At 36.6% G+C, this 15050-nt stretch overlaps 3 protein-coding genes across 3 annotated transcripts; 1 reads left to right on the top strand and 2 right to left on the bottom strand.

The window, feature by feature from the left end:
• The first annotated feature begins 474 nt into the window (after window positions 1-474).
• Window positions 475-6937, top strand: EMB1467 (NADH-ubiquinone dehydrogenase). Its single transcript, XM_086242105.1, has 5 exons — window positions 475-1069; window positions 1553-1799; window positions 3368-3662; window positions 5249-5623; window positions 5830-6937. The coding sequence occupies exons 1-5, from the start codon at window positions 631-633 to the stop codon at window positions 6727-6729; spliced, it is 2256 nt and encodes a 751-aa protein (XP_086098231.1). The 5' UTR covers window positions 475-630; the 3' UTR covers window positions 6730-6937.
• Window positions 6938-7805: 868 nt separating this feature from the next.
• On the bottom strand, window positions 7806-9460 carry LOC147286320 (microsomal glutathione s-transferase). The gene is made up of 3 exons (XM_086241539.1): window positions 9171-9460; window positions 8812-9060; window positions 7806-8147 (listed from the first exon to the last, which is right to left on the bottom strand). Exons 1-3 carry the CDS (start codon window positions 9284-9286, stop codon window positions 8072-8074), a joined length of 441 nt encoding a protein of 146 aa, XP_086097665.1. The 5' UTR covers window positions 9287-9460; the 3' UTR covers window positions 7806-8071.
• A 1275-nt stretch (window positions 9461-10735) lies between these two features.
• Window positions 10736-14159, bottom strand: LOC147286319 (carbon-sulfur lyase). The gene is made up of 2 exons (XM_086241513.1): window positions 13969-14159; window positions 10736-11549 (listed from the first exon to the last, which is right to left on the bottom strand). Exon 2 carries the CDS (start codon window positions 11467-11469, stop codon window positions 11041-11043), a length of 429 nt encoding a protein of 142 aa, XP_086097639.1. The 5' UTR covers window positions 11470-11549; window positions 13969-14159; the 3' UTR covers window positions 10736-11040.
• Between the last annotated feature and the right edge of the window lie 891 nt (window positions 14160-15050).

Below are 15050 nucleotides of genomic sequence, written 5' to 3'. Positions count from 1 at the left end.
CATGTCAATTAGTCATTCCCCTTGCTTGATCTTCACGTGCTGGCTTTGGCAACAACCAGAAGAACCAACATTACAGCTTTGGTGTCAGCACATTACTCTCCTCCTGCAAGTCTTTACATGGTGGGCCATCACAATTTTGGATAACAAAAAAAATGGATTACACTGTTATCTAAATATAGATAACACATTGGGCCACAAAGAAATATAGGTAACAAATTCCGGCCCATTGTGGGGAGCTGTTACCCATTTGTTACCCAAAATGGGTTTTTGGGTAACATTTTCATATGCATTGTGGTAGGCCTAACAACTCTTTAATCAAGCAAAAATTTGGATGGCAATGATGTCTTACTTGGGCTGTAGTTGACTGATGGGGGGAATAAATGGGCCTTTCACTGATCCATGATCCATCCGTCACTTGGCGTGTGTCGTGTGTGTGTGAGAAGAGTAGCATTTCCAAATTCAATGATCGAAACGCAACCACATCTTTCATTTCTCTTCAGTCTTTGTAGCTCACAGAGCTCATAGATCTTCTCCTACCTCCTCACACACATTCTCGTAGGAGACCTTGAAATCAAATCCATCTTGAGAGAGAGGCATTACTATTAGAGAGAGAGAGAGAGATAGAGAGAAATGGGGTTGGGATCGCTTGCTTCGAGGGCTATAAGGCCCGCAGCAGCCGCGAGGCTCCTCAGCTCCCAAAACCCTAGACCCATCTTCTCCTTCCAAAGAGCCGTCTCAACCACGCCGGAGCTCAACAACCCGGACCAATCTGCGGCCGCCCAGGCCCAGCCCGATCCCGCCGCCGATCTCCAGCCCAGAACTTCGGTCGGCGGTGCCAGAATCCACTTCCCGAACCCCGACGACGCCATCGAGGTCTTCGTCGATGGCTACCCGGTCAAAATCCCCAAGGGCATGAGTGTGTTGCAGGCCTGTGAGGTTGCCGGCGTTGACATCCCTAGGTTTTGCTACCACAGCCGATTGTCCATTGCCGGTAATTGCCGGATGTGTCTCGTCGAGGTTGAGAAGTCGCCGAAGCCCGTCGCCTCTTGCGCAATGCCTGCTATGCCTGGTTAGGGTTCCTTTCCCCATTTCCAGTTTTATATTATCTGTTTATTGTTTTTGAAAATTCTCATCTTTTTTTTTTTTTTTAATTTTCTTTCTGGGTTTGGCTCTACGGTTCAGTATAATCCAAATTCCTTGGAATTTAGCTCATAATTTATCTGACTTTTCTTTTTTGTCAATTTTCTAATCTCATTGATGTAATCATAATTTGGCTACTGGAATGTTGTATATGTACACAAATTTTTCTTCTTGGCCTTAGATTCTGTTCAAGTTTTTTTTGTTAATTATGATTCTACTTTAGCCCAGGATTTTCTATATACTATATTTTGCGGCTCTGATTTTTTTTTTTTTTTTTTGTTATGCTCCCGTCATCCATTTACTATTGTATTTTTTTTCTTAATTGACCAATGCTGGTCTGGCTTTGGCATTTGTTGGTCACAGTTCAGTTTCTTCACATAAGTGTTGATGTATGTGACAATTTTCTCCTTAGGCATGAAAATTAAGACTGATACTCCAATTGCCAAGAAGGCTCGAGAAGGGGTGATGGAGTTTTTGCTGATGAATCATCCGTTGGATTGTCCAATTTGCGATCAGGGTGGAGAATGTGATCTGCAGGATCAGTCTATGGCATTTGGATCTGATCGTGGTCGTTTCACTGAAGTGAAGAGATCAGTAGTGGATAAGAATCTTGGTCCTTTGGTGAAGACTGTGATGACTCGGTGTATTCAATGTACAAGGTCAGAATCCACCATTACCTCTTATGCACTACATATAAATTCACTACAGTAATAGTGAATTGCAATACAGGATTGATAATGCTTTGGTACACTTTTTTTTTCTAACATGTTTGTTTTGATGCTTAAAAATTTACTTATATCACTTTCTTTCTTGTCTTGTTATCGATGATAAATCTTGTGGCATTAACAACTATAAAAGAACGTAATTTTTAAAAGTTGTAAGGCTATCCCTGGTGTGTATTGCATTCTACAGTGAGTTATGACAGTCATTCCAAATCCATGTAGTACAATGATCTGTCTTCTAGGTATCATTTGTTTGCAAATTATCTCATGTACATCATAGGGTTATAGGGTTTAAGTTTAGCGACCTGCTTAATTTAAATTATTGCTTGGTTTGGTTGTTTGATTAGAGCTGGAAAGAATGCATCAATGGGATTATCTTATTAATTTAATCATTGAATTGTCCTATGCTAATGATGCTGTCTGTTGCATACCCAAATTTGATGACTGATATTCTAATCGAGGAATATTATGATGTATTTGCTATGAATTGGTTTCCTATTGTTCACATCTGGAATCAAGTATTATATCTATGTGACAAAGTTTCTTTCTTTAAATTGCTTCCATTATGTTTTGTAAGATGATTATGTTACTTGCATAGGTCATGGATGCTTGTAGCTACATAATGCTGTATTGATGGGGATTTTTTGCTTTGCTGATATGTTGTCACTTGTGAATATTGATAATGTATATCAATCCTATTCATGCAAATTTGAGCAGTAAGGGGGCAGTATTTCTAACCCTCTTTAGCATAAGCACCAAGAATGATGAGCTTGGTTTAATATATTTCTGTGAGTTTCTTTTGAGAGGTGTCTTCTGCTCTTTGTAAGTAGCTTTTCAGAAGCATACAAAGGGATGCTTTTTAGCATTGATGACTTTCTGGATTTAAGAAAATTTATTTAACTTCTAATTTTTCCTAACTAAACAATGGAGAGTTATCCCCAGCTTTTTCTCCACAGTAACTCTTTTAGAAACTATAAAGAACTAATTGGCCTTAAGCATATTCGAGTTTTCGTTTTGTATTCTATATGTGCTTAGATGGAATTTGAAACAGGAAGGGAGGCTTTGTCTTAAACTTTGAATGTGTTGAAGTACCGAATTACTGGAATCTTTATATGGTTCAGATTCTCTTTTATTTAACTTGTGGGTTTTCATGTTGCTGCTCTTCAGAAAGCTTTTGAGCTAAGTTGGAGACATATCCATGATTTATTGCATTAACAAGTCAATAGTACCAATTTCTCTTACACCTTATTTCTGTTTGTCGTTCCTGTAGTCTTTAGTTATTCTTGTAAGTCTGCTAGGGCTTGTTCGAGTTGTTTGTTTTATTAATTTCTTATTGCGTGGTCACTGCTTCAACTATGTTTTTCTTGGATTTTGAACAATTGTTAATGGAAGCTGTAAGACATTAAGTATATGATATATCAGCAAACAGCTGCATTTCCTCTTTTGATGTATTTTATTTGTAGCCCTGAAAGCTTCTGATGTAAAAAGCGCTTTTGATTGAACAGGTGTGTCAGGTTTGCAACAGAGGTTGCTGGAGTTCAGGACCTTGGGATGTTAGGCCGTGGCAGTGGAGAGGAAATTGGGACGTATGTTGAAAAAGTTATGACAAGTGAACTTTCAGGCAATGTGATAGATATCTGTCCTGTGGGAGCCTTGACCTCGAAACCATTTGCATTTAAAGCTCGAAATTGGGAATTAAAGGGAACAGAGACAATTGATGTTACTGATGCTGTTGGATCGAACATTAGAATTGATAGCAGAGGTCCAGAGGTCCTGCGCATTGTTCCACGATTAAATGAGGTAACGTTTATTATCCTTAGGACCATTTTCTCCCCCAATTCAATACATGGATGGTTGGTCTTGCATTTATGGATACTCATGTAAGGTTTTCAGGGTCTATCATGATATAAAATAACTTGTTAGAATTGAGCTTTGTATCAAACTTTGTTGAAACGAATATGATGCTTTTCTTAATATCCTTAATCATGACCATGCAATGTCTTTTGTGACAAAATTTAATAGTTATGCCATGACATCTTCTATGCTGGAATAAAGAGAAACTATTAATGATTCATTAGGGATTTTCTGTAACTGTTTTCTTGCAGCTACCTTGGCACTAGAAGAGATCAGTTTTTGACAAATAAAAAAAGAGTGATATCAACCCTTTACTTATATGCTGAAAAATTGTTGTCGTATGTTCTTTTTAAGTATAAGAATCTTTTTCTTACATATATTGTTTTTTTTTTTTTTCTAAAAATAAAATATTATCACACTATTTATGATGATAAACAAGTACGGACCTCTACAGTTAATGAAATCCAGTCTATCCTTCTGTATATTGACAAATATCCCAGATTTGTATTTGTAGGAGCAAACTTAGGTATGGTGTAATAGGTCTTACATATCCAGTTCTCCAACAAAACTAAGCCATGTGGACATGGACACCTCAACACTAATGCATCTGAATAGTAGCCCTTCATTTTTTATCTGCCAATTGACAAGCCAAACCACGCTCGGTTCCCTTATTCGTCAGTAAGAACTGAGTACTTGGCAACATGAAACCTGACCATAAAACACCGGTTACTACAAGAGGATTGGGCGTGTCTAGATGTGAGGTCCTTAGAGGTTTGGAAGCTGTTGAGAAGGTTGTGAGAGGTGAGAGAGAAGGTGAAAAATAAAGGATGAAAAGCTAATAATGTTTTAATTTGGGTTGAAAATTGCTTGGACATACAGAGGGAAAGCAATCTACTTGGCACAAAATTTAACCTCATTAATTTGGGCTGTTACTTCTTCCATGGGCACTATGTTATTGCAGGAACTGAAGGTAGACAACATATTGTACTGTGCCTAAACCTTGCATTGCGGATAGCATGTGTATGAAATACTGCTTTGCTGTCTGATACATTAGAATAAAAGTAGGTCTATTATTTTCTTCTTTTTCAACAGTAAGGCATTTTGTTTTGCAGAAATATAAGTGAAAACTTACTTGTGTGCTTTCTAGCATGTTAAAGCAGATAAATTGGTAGCATGGACTAATCTATTTTCATATCCTAGTTCAGTCTCTTAGTGTAGATCTTGATCTCCTGCAGCTTGCTATGTTCAACCCGGTCTCGACTTTCTTGACTCTATCTTGGTTGTTTTGACTCCATCTCGACTGTCTCAACTTTCTTGACTTTGCCTTCAGTCTTGGTGCCTTTAAGTCATCAAGTTGCCCCCTATTATTAATGCATGTGCGACTTCCTAATTTGGATCTTATCATTTTTAAGTACATGCAATAACACGATACATTAATAGACATTGAAGTTTAAATTTTCCGGTGTTATTACACACCTCTTTACAGTATCTTTTTTCCTTTCTTTAATGTATATGTTTACCACCTTTTGCAGGACATAAATGAAGAATGGATATCAGACAAGACTCGATTTTGTTATGATGGTTTGAAGAGGCAGAGGTTGAATGACCCTATGATTCGTGGTGCTGATGGGCGCTTTAAACCTGTGAGCTGGCGTGATGCCCTTGCTGTGGTTGCTGAGATGGTTCATCAAGTTGATCCAAAGGAAATTGTTGGGATTGCTGGTCAGTTGTCTGATGCTGAGTCCATGATGGCACTTAAAGACTTCCTAAATAGAATGGGTTCAAACAATGTGTGGTGTGAAGCAAATGGTTCGAACCGTGATGCTGATCTCAGATCTGGTTATATTATGAACAGTAGCATTGCTGGTCTTGAGAAGGCAGATGCTTTTCTATTGGTTGGTACCCAGGTATTGTTCTAGCAATCTAATCTTAATTGTTTTTGTAGTACAGTCAGTCATAAGTGATGTTCACATGTCTCTTATATGCTTGTATGACATGCTGAAGTATTGTGTGGATGAATGGGTAGTGGCCTAGTGGGTCTTTGATGGTGGATAATTTGTGTTTTAAGTATGGTTTTGTTGCTGAACTCATTGCTTTCATATTATATTACCAGCCAAGGGTAGAAGCTGCTATGGTAAATGCTAGAATCCGGAAGACGGTGCTAGCTAATCAAGCAAAGGTTGGGTACATTGGCCCTGCAGCTGATTTGAACTATGCACACCAGCATCTTGGCACAGGCCCTCAAACACTTCTAGAAATTGCTGAGCGCCGCCACCCCTTTTCCCAGGCCCTCTTAAATGCCAAAAACCCTGCCATCATTGTTGGGGCTGGGATTTTTGAGAGAAAAGACAAGGATGCAATTTTCTCTGCTATCGAAACCATTGCAAAATATGCAGAAGTTGTAAGGCCTGATTGGAATGGATTCAATGTACTGCTCCTCAAAGCTGCCCAGGCTGCAGCACTTGACCTTGGACTTGTGCCAGAATCTGAAAACAGTATTGAGTCTGCAAAATTTGTTTACCTGATGGGTGCTGATGATATTAACTTGGAGAAGGTTCCGAATGATGCCTTTGTGGTTTATCAAGGGCATCATGGGGACCAGAGTGTGTATCGTGCTAATGTCATCCTTCCCGCAGCAGCATTCAGTGAAAAGGAAGGAACATACGTAAATACTGAAGGGTGCTCTCAGCAAACAGTGCCTGCAGTTCCAACTGTCGGTGATGCCAGGGATGACTGGAAGATAATTCGGGCTCTATCCGAGGTGGCAGGTGTGCGGCTGCCCTATGATACACCTGGGGCCATCCAGTCCCGAATCAGGACAGTGGCACCAAACATTTTGAACATAGATGAGAGAGAGCCAGCTACATTTTCAGCTTCGATTAAGCCCGAGTCCACTCAGAAATTGGATACGACTCCATTTGGGACTGCTGTTGAGAATTTCTATATGACTGATTCCATCACCAGGGCATCAAAGATAATGGCACAATGCAGTGCGTTGCTGTTGAAGAAGTGAGCAGTGGATTTATTTTTATTTTTAATAAATTTGCAGATTCACTTGTTTTGTCCTGTCATCTTCATTGGGCTGAAAGCCCTGTTTGGCCAGAGCTTCTGGAACACTGGAAGCACTAACAATAAAAATTGTTTTAGGCTTTGTTTCACTGTAATGCATTGTAAAAGCCTTTTCTGTAAACTGTTTGCATGTATAATTCGGGATTGTTCAATTTATTTGTTGTATATCTCCATCTCTGAATATGGGCGGTTGAATTTCCTCTATCTTCAATAATTAACGGTGTTGAAAGTTCAAACAGAAAAACCAAAACCCAAGTTTGACCCTAATTTACATAGAGGTCGTCACAAGAATCTCTCCAAGTTAAATGGCTAAATCCAACAACAAAAATATGCTGGCTAGAACCAAAAAGAAATATATACGCCAAGGGGTGAAGCCTAATTTTCCAAAAAAAAAAAAAACACAATGAGGTTGTGCTCCTTAAACCTTTAAGGCTTCTTACACCTGTTTGTCTGTAATTCAGGAATGTGTTTGTCCTGTTTGTGCCAGTCGGCTGCCTTTCTTAGTTGCTCTCATTGAGGCTTTGTTTATTTTCTCTTCTTGTTTGTTGGTCCAGCTGACTGGCTTTAGGGTTGTTTTGGCCTTTAGGCTTGTATTTGTTTACTTCACTAAATAAATTTAATCTTCATAAAAAGAAAAGAATGATGGACTTGACAGTCTGGAGTTTCTTAATTAACCATTACAAAACCAAGAAGTGCAAAAGAAAAAAAAAAAAAGTTCAATATTCAAATAGTTGGGTAGAACTGTAGAAGTTTCAATTTTCATGTTTTCGAAAAGCCAGGCTTGTGAAAAAAGGGCCATTAGAATTAGTCATTGTTGTTCAAAATCTTATACTAATTAATATTGGCTTTAGTGAAGGGGTCTAAGTTATGCAGTACTTCAATAAATCTTATACTATTTAACATGCAGTATATATGGCAGCGGCCTTTCCAAGCATGTTATGTTTTCTAGTACCCTGTAGGATGCTTTGTTGGTAACGATTCTGCCAACCAAACACAAATTAAAGACAAAAGGAAAACAAATACAAGAACAGGAAAATTACATAACTATCAAGTAACACCTTGAATGCTTTTAGAGGAGACAAAAGTTTACATAAACAACAAAGCCCTACAAACGCTACACATTCCATCCTATCATCTCTTGCATTTTCTTATTTCGAGCCAAAAGTAAAATAAAATAAAAATAAAATAAAAATAAAAGAAAAGAAATGGAACTGTAGGACCAGAAAAGTAGCAGCATATGATCGAGAGAGATAGCTCAGGCAAAACCCCCCGTGAGAGGGTTTTGTTCATCCGCGAAGAAGAGTGACCGCGAAGGAAATTGTGCACCCAATAAGCCCCATCAAAGTCAAGAACCCATATTTCCTATTATTACATAAAACAAAAGAGTAAATCAAAAATTAATTATGCATTAATAATCAGAAAACTGCTATAAAGTTTGGTGGTAAAACATGAAGTTTTTATCAACACTAACAAAATTGACCTTTTCATCTCTTTAGAAATAGAACTTTGTTGGAAAAACAAAAAATCATCAAGTGTCCAAAGAAGAAACCTTGAAAACTCACCCATTTCTACTATGATTAAAAATGATTAGTTATTTCTTAGAGTCTAAGAAATATAACCGTCCAATAGTGTTCAACAAGAAATTTGAGCACCACTATACATGGCTACACATTTTTATCAGGGAAAGAGGCTTTGAACTTGGACCTCTTTCAATAAAGTACAAGAGAAATACAACTACACAAAATTCTATGGTCCATACTTACATATTCAAAACTCTAAGCAAAAAAATAAGCAAAATGCCTTTGAAATACTCAAACTTGTTCAAGTTGTGAAAATTTCCAATCCAAAACCCCCAACTCCCAGACCAAATGGTCATTGACTATGCATCAAACTTTTAGTTATTCTTAAATTTTGTTTTTATGAAAACTTCAAACTTGGGAAAAAAAAAAAATGGAAGTTTTGCTTTGCTAATTGTGATAATGGTGAAAATGAAAGTGGGGGGGGGGGGGGGGGGGGGGGAACAAACCCGATGCTAAGTCGTTTTTGGGGGTCACCAGTGGCGTAGCCAGTGAAGTAGAAATAGCGAGCAAAGACGTAGAGCAGTCCAAGGCCAGTGGAAATGCAAGGATGCTTAATCCCTCCCAAAATCAGATTCACGAAGAACAAGGGCATCAGTTCCAGAGAGTTCTGGTGCCCTCTCTGAACACAGTTGAACACTTTCGCATCTTTGTTCTCAGATTCTAAAGCATACAGGGTTGGATAGTTCACCTTGTACCTGTTCATTTAATTTAATTTAATTTAAATTAATTAAAATTTCAAAGATCCAACCCAGATAAAATTAACAAAATTTTAGAACAACAATATACATCATTATATGTAATATACCTTTTTCTGGCCTTGCCAACTTGGAAGGCCATCCAGAAATTGAAGAAGGTGTAGAGAACAAGCACAAGCACCACATAGCCGTACTCTTTGGGCAGCAATTCCACTACTGAACCCATTTTCTCTACCTCTCTTTCTTCTGGGATGATATGAAAGGATGTGAATTGAGCAAATGGGGTTGTGAATTGAGCAAATGGGGTTGTGAATTCAGTTGAGTCTCACCGTCACCGACTCTGTTGTGTGTGTGTGTGTGTGTGTAGGCTGTGAAAATGTGGATATGGATGGGTTTTGGTACCCTCAGTTCATTTACTCTTTATACCAGTTTCGCGACTTTTCCTCCAAGGCACCCTAGAATTTAATAAAGAAAGTACCTCTGTGCATATATTTAGAGCCAAATTCCAAGATTTTTAATTCAAAAGTCAATGACTTAAATAAGTTTTATGCAATAGAATAGGGCTCTAAAATGAGAAAAAAAAAAAAATCTATATAAAAGCATCTCAAGAGATTTTTCAAATCCCATTTTGTTGATCTAGGTGGCAATTTAAATCGTTAAAATTATTCACTTTAATAAACTCTTCAAATTTAAACAAAATTTGATTTTTATTATGATTATATTAAAATTTTAAATTAATAATAAATTTGATTTGAAGAGCCTAATTCACTCTTTAAATTTGACTAGTTTTGAGTCCCTATTTTGAAGAATTTGTTAGAGTAAAACACAACAACAAATGAAGCATTCAAAACTATTAGAAGAATTTGTTGACGATGCTCTAATAACAAAGATAACAAATTTGTCAATACTTTTGTGCATAAAAATCTATATAACTTTGTTTTTTTTTCTTTTTTCCTTCTCTTTTTAAAATTTATTTGTAGACTGCAACTCACCAAGTAATTAACCTGCGCAGTATGGATGGAGAAACAATTAAAAAATGTAAGAGCCCACAGAGAAAGATTAAGGTCATGGACTCATGGGCCTCATGATTCATGAAGGTGGATTTTTATTTTTTTTTTCTTTTTGGTAACAGCCTTTTTCTTTATTGTTTACCCACTATAATAACTATTAACGCGTGAATGGGTGATGTACGAATGAAATTGTATTTTTAAAATTCTTTTGCAAACAATAGAATGAGGAATGCATACGTAGGCACTTACGCACTAATTTGGTTCCATTTTGATCTCAGAGTTGGTTTGTAGAACAATTTATCATTTTCTACCAAGACATCTAATAGTGGAGAATTAAATATTTTTTTTGGCCAATAGTAGAGAATTAAATCTAAATAATGAAAAAAAATAAAATGAATCCATCAACATCCATAAAAATTCTTGGGTGCGAGCTAAATTTTGCAGAAAATTTTCAAAACGAGAGACAAATTTTGCAATTTTTTTTTTTTTTTTTTTTTTTTCAAAATGAGAGTGTTTGAATGCTGGTGAACAAGCTACCAATCTACTAATAGAAATTTAATGCAAGGATTTAAAATTAATATTTCCGAGGATAAAGGCAATATTCATTTACAATTGATTATCAGAAAGTATTTGCAATTGGTCACCAAAAAGAAAAAGAAGAAAACAAAAGGTTAAAAACAAAAAACAAAAGAAGCCAATTACATACAAGTCATGCATTCTAGAGGATTGTAAAACCTCGATCTCTTTGGTTCACACTTTTGATCTGGAATAGACATGATTCGAATTTAGATCCTCTTTCAACAAACTAGAAATAAATACTACTAAACCAATAGTAGAGTATTTGGCTCACATTTTGGAACAACAACACAATGACAAACGTCAAATTTCACACTACAAAAATTATTTCTACTTGCTGCTAATATTGTTCTGATGCTCATCAACATTGAAAAGTTACAACATAATCATTTCTTCAACCTTCAGTTTGCAGAGTCTGCACCTTTGAAAGTGAAGCAATGCCTGTTTGTTTGTGTGAGGCTTCCCAATTTTTCCCATCATAGTACTTAACCTCAACATGGGTTAGTGTTCCAGGATCAACACACCTAAATGTGATGGAAACCCCATCAGGGTTTGATCGTGGATAATAAAACGAAGTTATCCCACAAACCTTACAAAATGTGTGCTTTGCTGTATGAGTACCAAAGCTGTAAGTTGTAAGAAACTGTTCGGAATTTCCCAAAAGTTCAAATCTTTCAGCAGGGACAATGAAGTGGGTGTTACCCCTCATAGAGCAATTTGAACAGTCACAACTCCAAGCCAAAACACTGGTAGGCGCTTGCACTCGCCATCTTACGTTCTTGCAGTGGCACCCACCTTCATGCACTACCATCTCAGAGTCCATGCCTCAGGATTCTAATTCTTCAATGACGCTACTGAGTATGAATATTTGTTCTACGCATGCACTATGCAGTTTTCTCGGACCTGTCAACAAACAGCACATCATAACAATTTGTAATGTATTTACCTCCTTTTCAATTTCTCCTTTCCTCCTTTTACATTCTCAATAAGTAGACAGTACATATTTAAAATGATGAAAGCAATAATAAGGATCCGTTTAAAAGGGTTAACAAAACATGATAGTGCACCTTTCTAGAAAATGAGGAAATTACCGATTCTTTGAGGACATTGGTTCCCAATAAAAAATTGCATGGTTGTATAATGGCTGTAAGACTTAAAGATATAATTGGTTCTTATATTGGTTATGACAGACCACTGGAACACATTACTCTTCATTGTTGAGTTATTACATGAGCAGTTCAAAATATACATATAAAAAGAAATATAAGGATAAAATTTGGCTAAGAGATTATAGCAAACGTTTAATCTGCATTATTGTTATTGAAGAAAACTAAAAAACCAACATCATCAGCATCTCCGAATGAGGTCACTCAACTTGTGAAGTCTGAGTGCAGATGAATGCACATATCTATAATTCCAACCAAACGATAGTCTAGAGATTAAGGAACAAACCCTCTAGTATAATTTTACCTTAAAGGATTAAGGATTTAACAGTAGCCAAAACTAATTCTAAGGAACTAGAAAATTAAACACAAGGCAATGAAAGGAAACTTGAGCTTTTAATAAATTGGTAACAAATTAAAATTATGAATATGGAGCAATTGGAGAACAATGACAACTAAGAATTAAACTTTCTATTATTATTATTATTATTTTTTTTTTTTGGTCTGAATAAGAACTAAACTGAGATAGTCTGCTTGTTGATGATGGATCAGAGCGCGTCCAATGCCTTCATATGCTACCCTTTATATGTGCTTCAATAACTCCAAATCCACAAAGGAGTAGCACTTCCTTTAGGCAACCACAACTAGGCTCAGTCACAATAGGAATAACACTTGGGCTAATATTATTAACCGCACTAACCTTGGTATGGAAGTTATGCATGAACGTAATGCTCATAATTTCCCACTAGACCTAGAGTTTTCCTTTCTTGTCTTCCACTGTCTTGGTCCTTGTTCTTTCCATACTTGACCTCCGAACTTCAGTATGATTCCTGATTTCACAAGGCTTCTTGGCTTTTGATCCCATTAATCATCTCCAGTTGTGCTTCATTATTACTACTCTTTGTACTTTGTGATTTTCCTAGGCCACAAGTACATAAAAGAAGAAGCCTTATTACTACCTTTAATCAACCATGCATGGCCAACCAGCCATTTCTATATTGTACTTGATTATTTTTCTTAGATATGATCCCCTGATTCCCACACTGAAACACACCTGACCACAACTCTCACTTATCAAAACCACCATGCTACATCAATCGTCCATAGCTGATCAGCCATTTGCATTACTTCTCATCCGATGGTTTTGTCATTGAACCCCCTTAATCCATAGGCCAAATAACATACAGCCCAAAGCCAAAAACTCACCCTTGGATGAGTCCATGGTTCATGAACCATGTGATTGCATCCTACCTTCCAACCAATGGCCTATTACTCCATCCATTTGTACAGGGCCAATTGATTCTTGGAAATGCACCCAACAAAATGCATGAAACTTATCAGATTGAGAAGAATAAAAGAGAAAGAAAAGAGCTAGGAAGGAAGAGAAGTGGAAGACGAAGAGGAAATTTCTGCTCTACTTAAAATTCCAGTCTACCTTCAACATTAATGCTAAGGCCTGTTTATGGAGGCCTCAACCTAGACAAGGAAGGAAACCAAAAGCACACCCAAAAAAAAAAAGTAAACATCAAATAAAAATACAGTAAAGATTAAAGAAAAATATACAGAGTATCTAATCTCCATCAATACTCTGTCCTGTAAGCCTAAAGTGTCAAAATCCGGCTCAACCAAGAAACAAAGATATTCCTAGAATGCTTTCCAAGAATGGTTTTTCCTAATGAACAATCCCAACATCAGAAAAGAAAAACTTTGAGCAAAAGACATCAAGATCTTTTTCTCCTGAAGCTTAAAACCATCAAACAAGACTTGTACCAAATAATTGAGCATAACAGATGAGTACCCATATCCATTGAGGATAAAACTGTTAGCTTAACTATCTACTCAAAATCAAGAACTAAAAAACAAACACAGCTAAATAGCTAATAGCACAGGGACATTTATCTATCCAAGCATCTCTCATGTAATGTCTAAACTTTGATGCCCTCCATCATTCCACTTTGTTTTTTTTTTTTTTTTCACAATAAATGAAATTGTACAAAACAATAAAATAGACCATCCAAATTGAAACCAGTGCTTAGATTCTAAGAAAGAAAAGCATTACACCAGAGAGATAGAAAGAGAGAGAGAAGAAAAGCCCAAGCAAGCTTGATTGTCTGTTCTTGTGAAGCAAAGCAAAATGAAAGATAAAAGCCAGAAAGTACCTGGGGTGAGTGAGTCTACCACAACTCAAGTGCCTCAACTTGCTCAGGTAGAAAAAACCATCGCATCTCAATTCTCAACTCCGCACCCATTTTCCACAAAGGGCTGCTGGAGCTGGATTCATCCAACCGCCTTACACAATTACAATTAAAAAAAGAAATAGTAAACTATTCATCACCCCCTATTTAGAGGTTTAGTTATTTCAAAACCTCTTCGCCCCTTAATAAAATTGATCCAAAACTCTTTATTAGTCACTTAAACTCTCTCTTTATTAGTCACTTAAACTCTCCTAAAATCCCATAGTCAACTAAAGCTATTAAGTCCGAAAATTTTCAAAAGCATTTTGAGAATTTTTCTGAGACTTTACAGAAATTCTAGAGTTAATCTATAATTTATTTGTGAAGGAAATTTATTTTTCTTCAAGACCAAGAGGTCTTATGAGTAACACGCCTTCACGGGAAATGTTTTGTTTGTGTTTAGAAGACCAACGGTTCAAACCTAGTATTTTTCAGAATTCGGAAAATTATCTTATGAATTTCCAAAGAGTCTTTAATATTTTAATTTTCTAGAATTTAATTTGGAGTTCCCAAATTTTCTGGAAAATATTAAAGGGAAAAATTGGTGTTTTGACCCTTTAAATAATTAGTACTCACTTAGACGAGTCCGTAGGATTTTTCGAGAAATTTTTCTGAGTCCCGAACTATTTTTGGCGAATTTTTAAAAATGGGATAAAAAATGGGAAATTTGGTGTAGCGCACCGTGATTGGACGACACGCTTTGACCCTAAGCTCAGCCTGTGTCTCTCTCTTTTGGACTGCACCTTTCCACTAAATTTTTAAAGCCTATTTCAAGTTTTGAAAGTCCATCCCACAAAGCCTAAAGTCCATTTTCTAGGATGTTGTAGAATTCTTTAGAATTCTGATTTTTATTATTTCAATATTTATTTTATTTTTAATTATAGATCTAGATCCAATTGATCCTAGCCACACACTTCAAATAAATCCTAACCATTAAATCCACCAGTGCTCACCTATAAATACCCTCAAAACCATCACTTTCATTCACACCATCTCTTAGAATTCTA

The sequence above is a fragment of the Dryas octopetala genome, chromosome 4, assembly GCF_963921425.1.
Source record: "Dryas octopetala chromosome 4, drDryOcto1.1, whole genome shotgun sequence".
Classification (NCBI taxonomy): Eukaryota; Viridiplantae; Streptophyta; class Magnoliopsida; order Rosales; family Rosaceae; genus Dryas; species Dryas octopetala.
The sequence above is the reverse complement of the archived record's forward strand: the minus strand, read 5'-3'. Positions and strand labels throughout refer to the sequence as shown.

Coding starts and splice junctions, on each gene's coding strand:
- LOC147286320 (XM_086241539.1), bottom strand. CDS start 9,286: ATGGGTTCAGTAGTGGAATTGCTGCCCAAAGAGTACGGCTATGTGGTG. Junction 9,061..9,170: donor GTTGGCAAGGCCAGAAAAAG/GTATATTACATA, acceptor TTAAATGAACAG/GTACAAGGTGAACTATCCAA. Junction 8,148..8,811: donor CAAAAACGACTTAGCATCGG/GTTTGTTCCCCC, acceptor ATGTAATAATAG/GAAATATGGGTTCTTGACTT.
- EMB1467 (XM_086242105.1), top strand. CDS start 631: ATGGGGTTGGGATCGCTTGCTTCGAGGGCTATAAGGCCCGCAGCAGCC. Junction 1,070..1,552: donor CGCAATGCCTGCTATGCCTG/GTTAGGGTTCCT, acceptor TTTTCTCCTTAG/GCATGAAAATTAAGACTGAT. Junction 5,624..5,829: donor TTCTATTGGTTGGTACCCAG/GTATTGTTCTAG, acceptor TTATATTACCAG/CCAAGGGTAGAAGCTGCTAT.
- LOC147286319 (XM_086241513.1), bottom strand. CDS start 11,469: ATGGACTCTGAGATGGTAGTGCATGAAGGTGGGTGCCACTGCAAGAAC.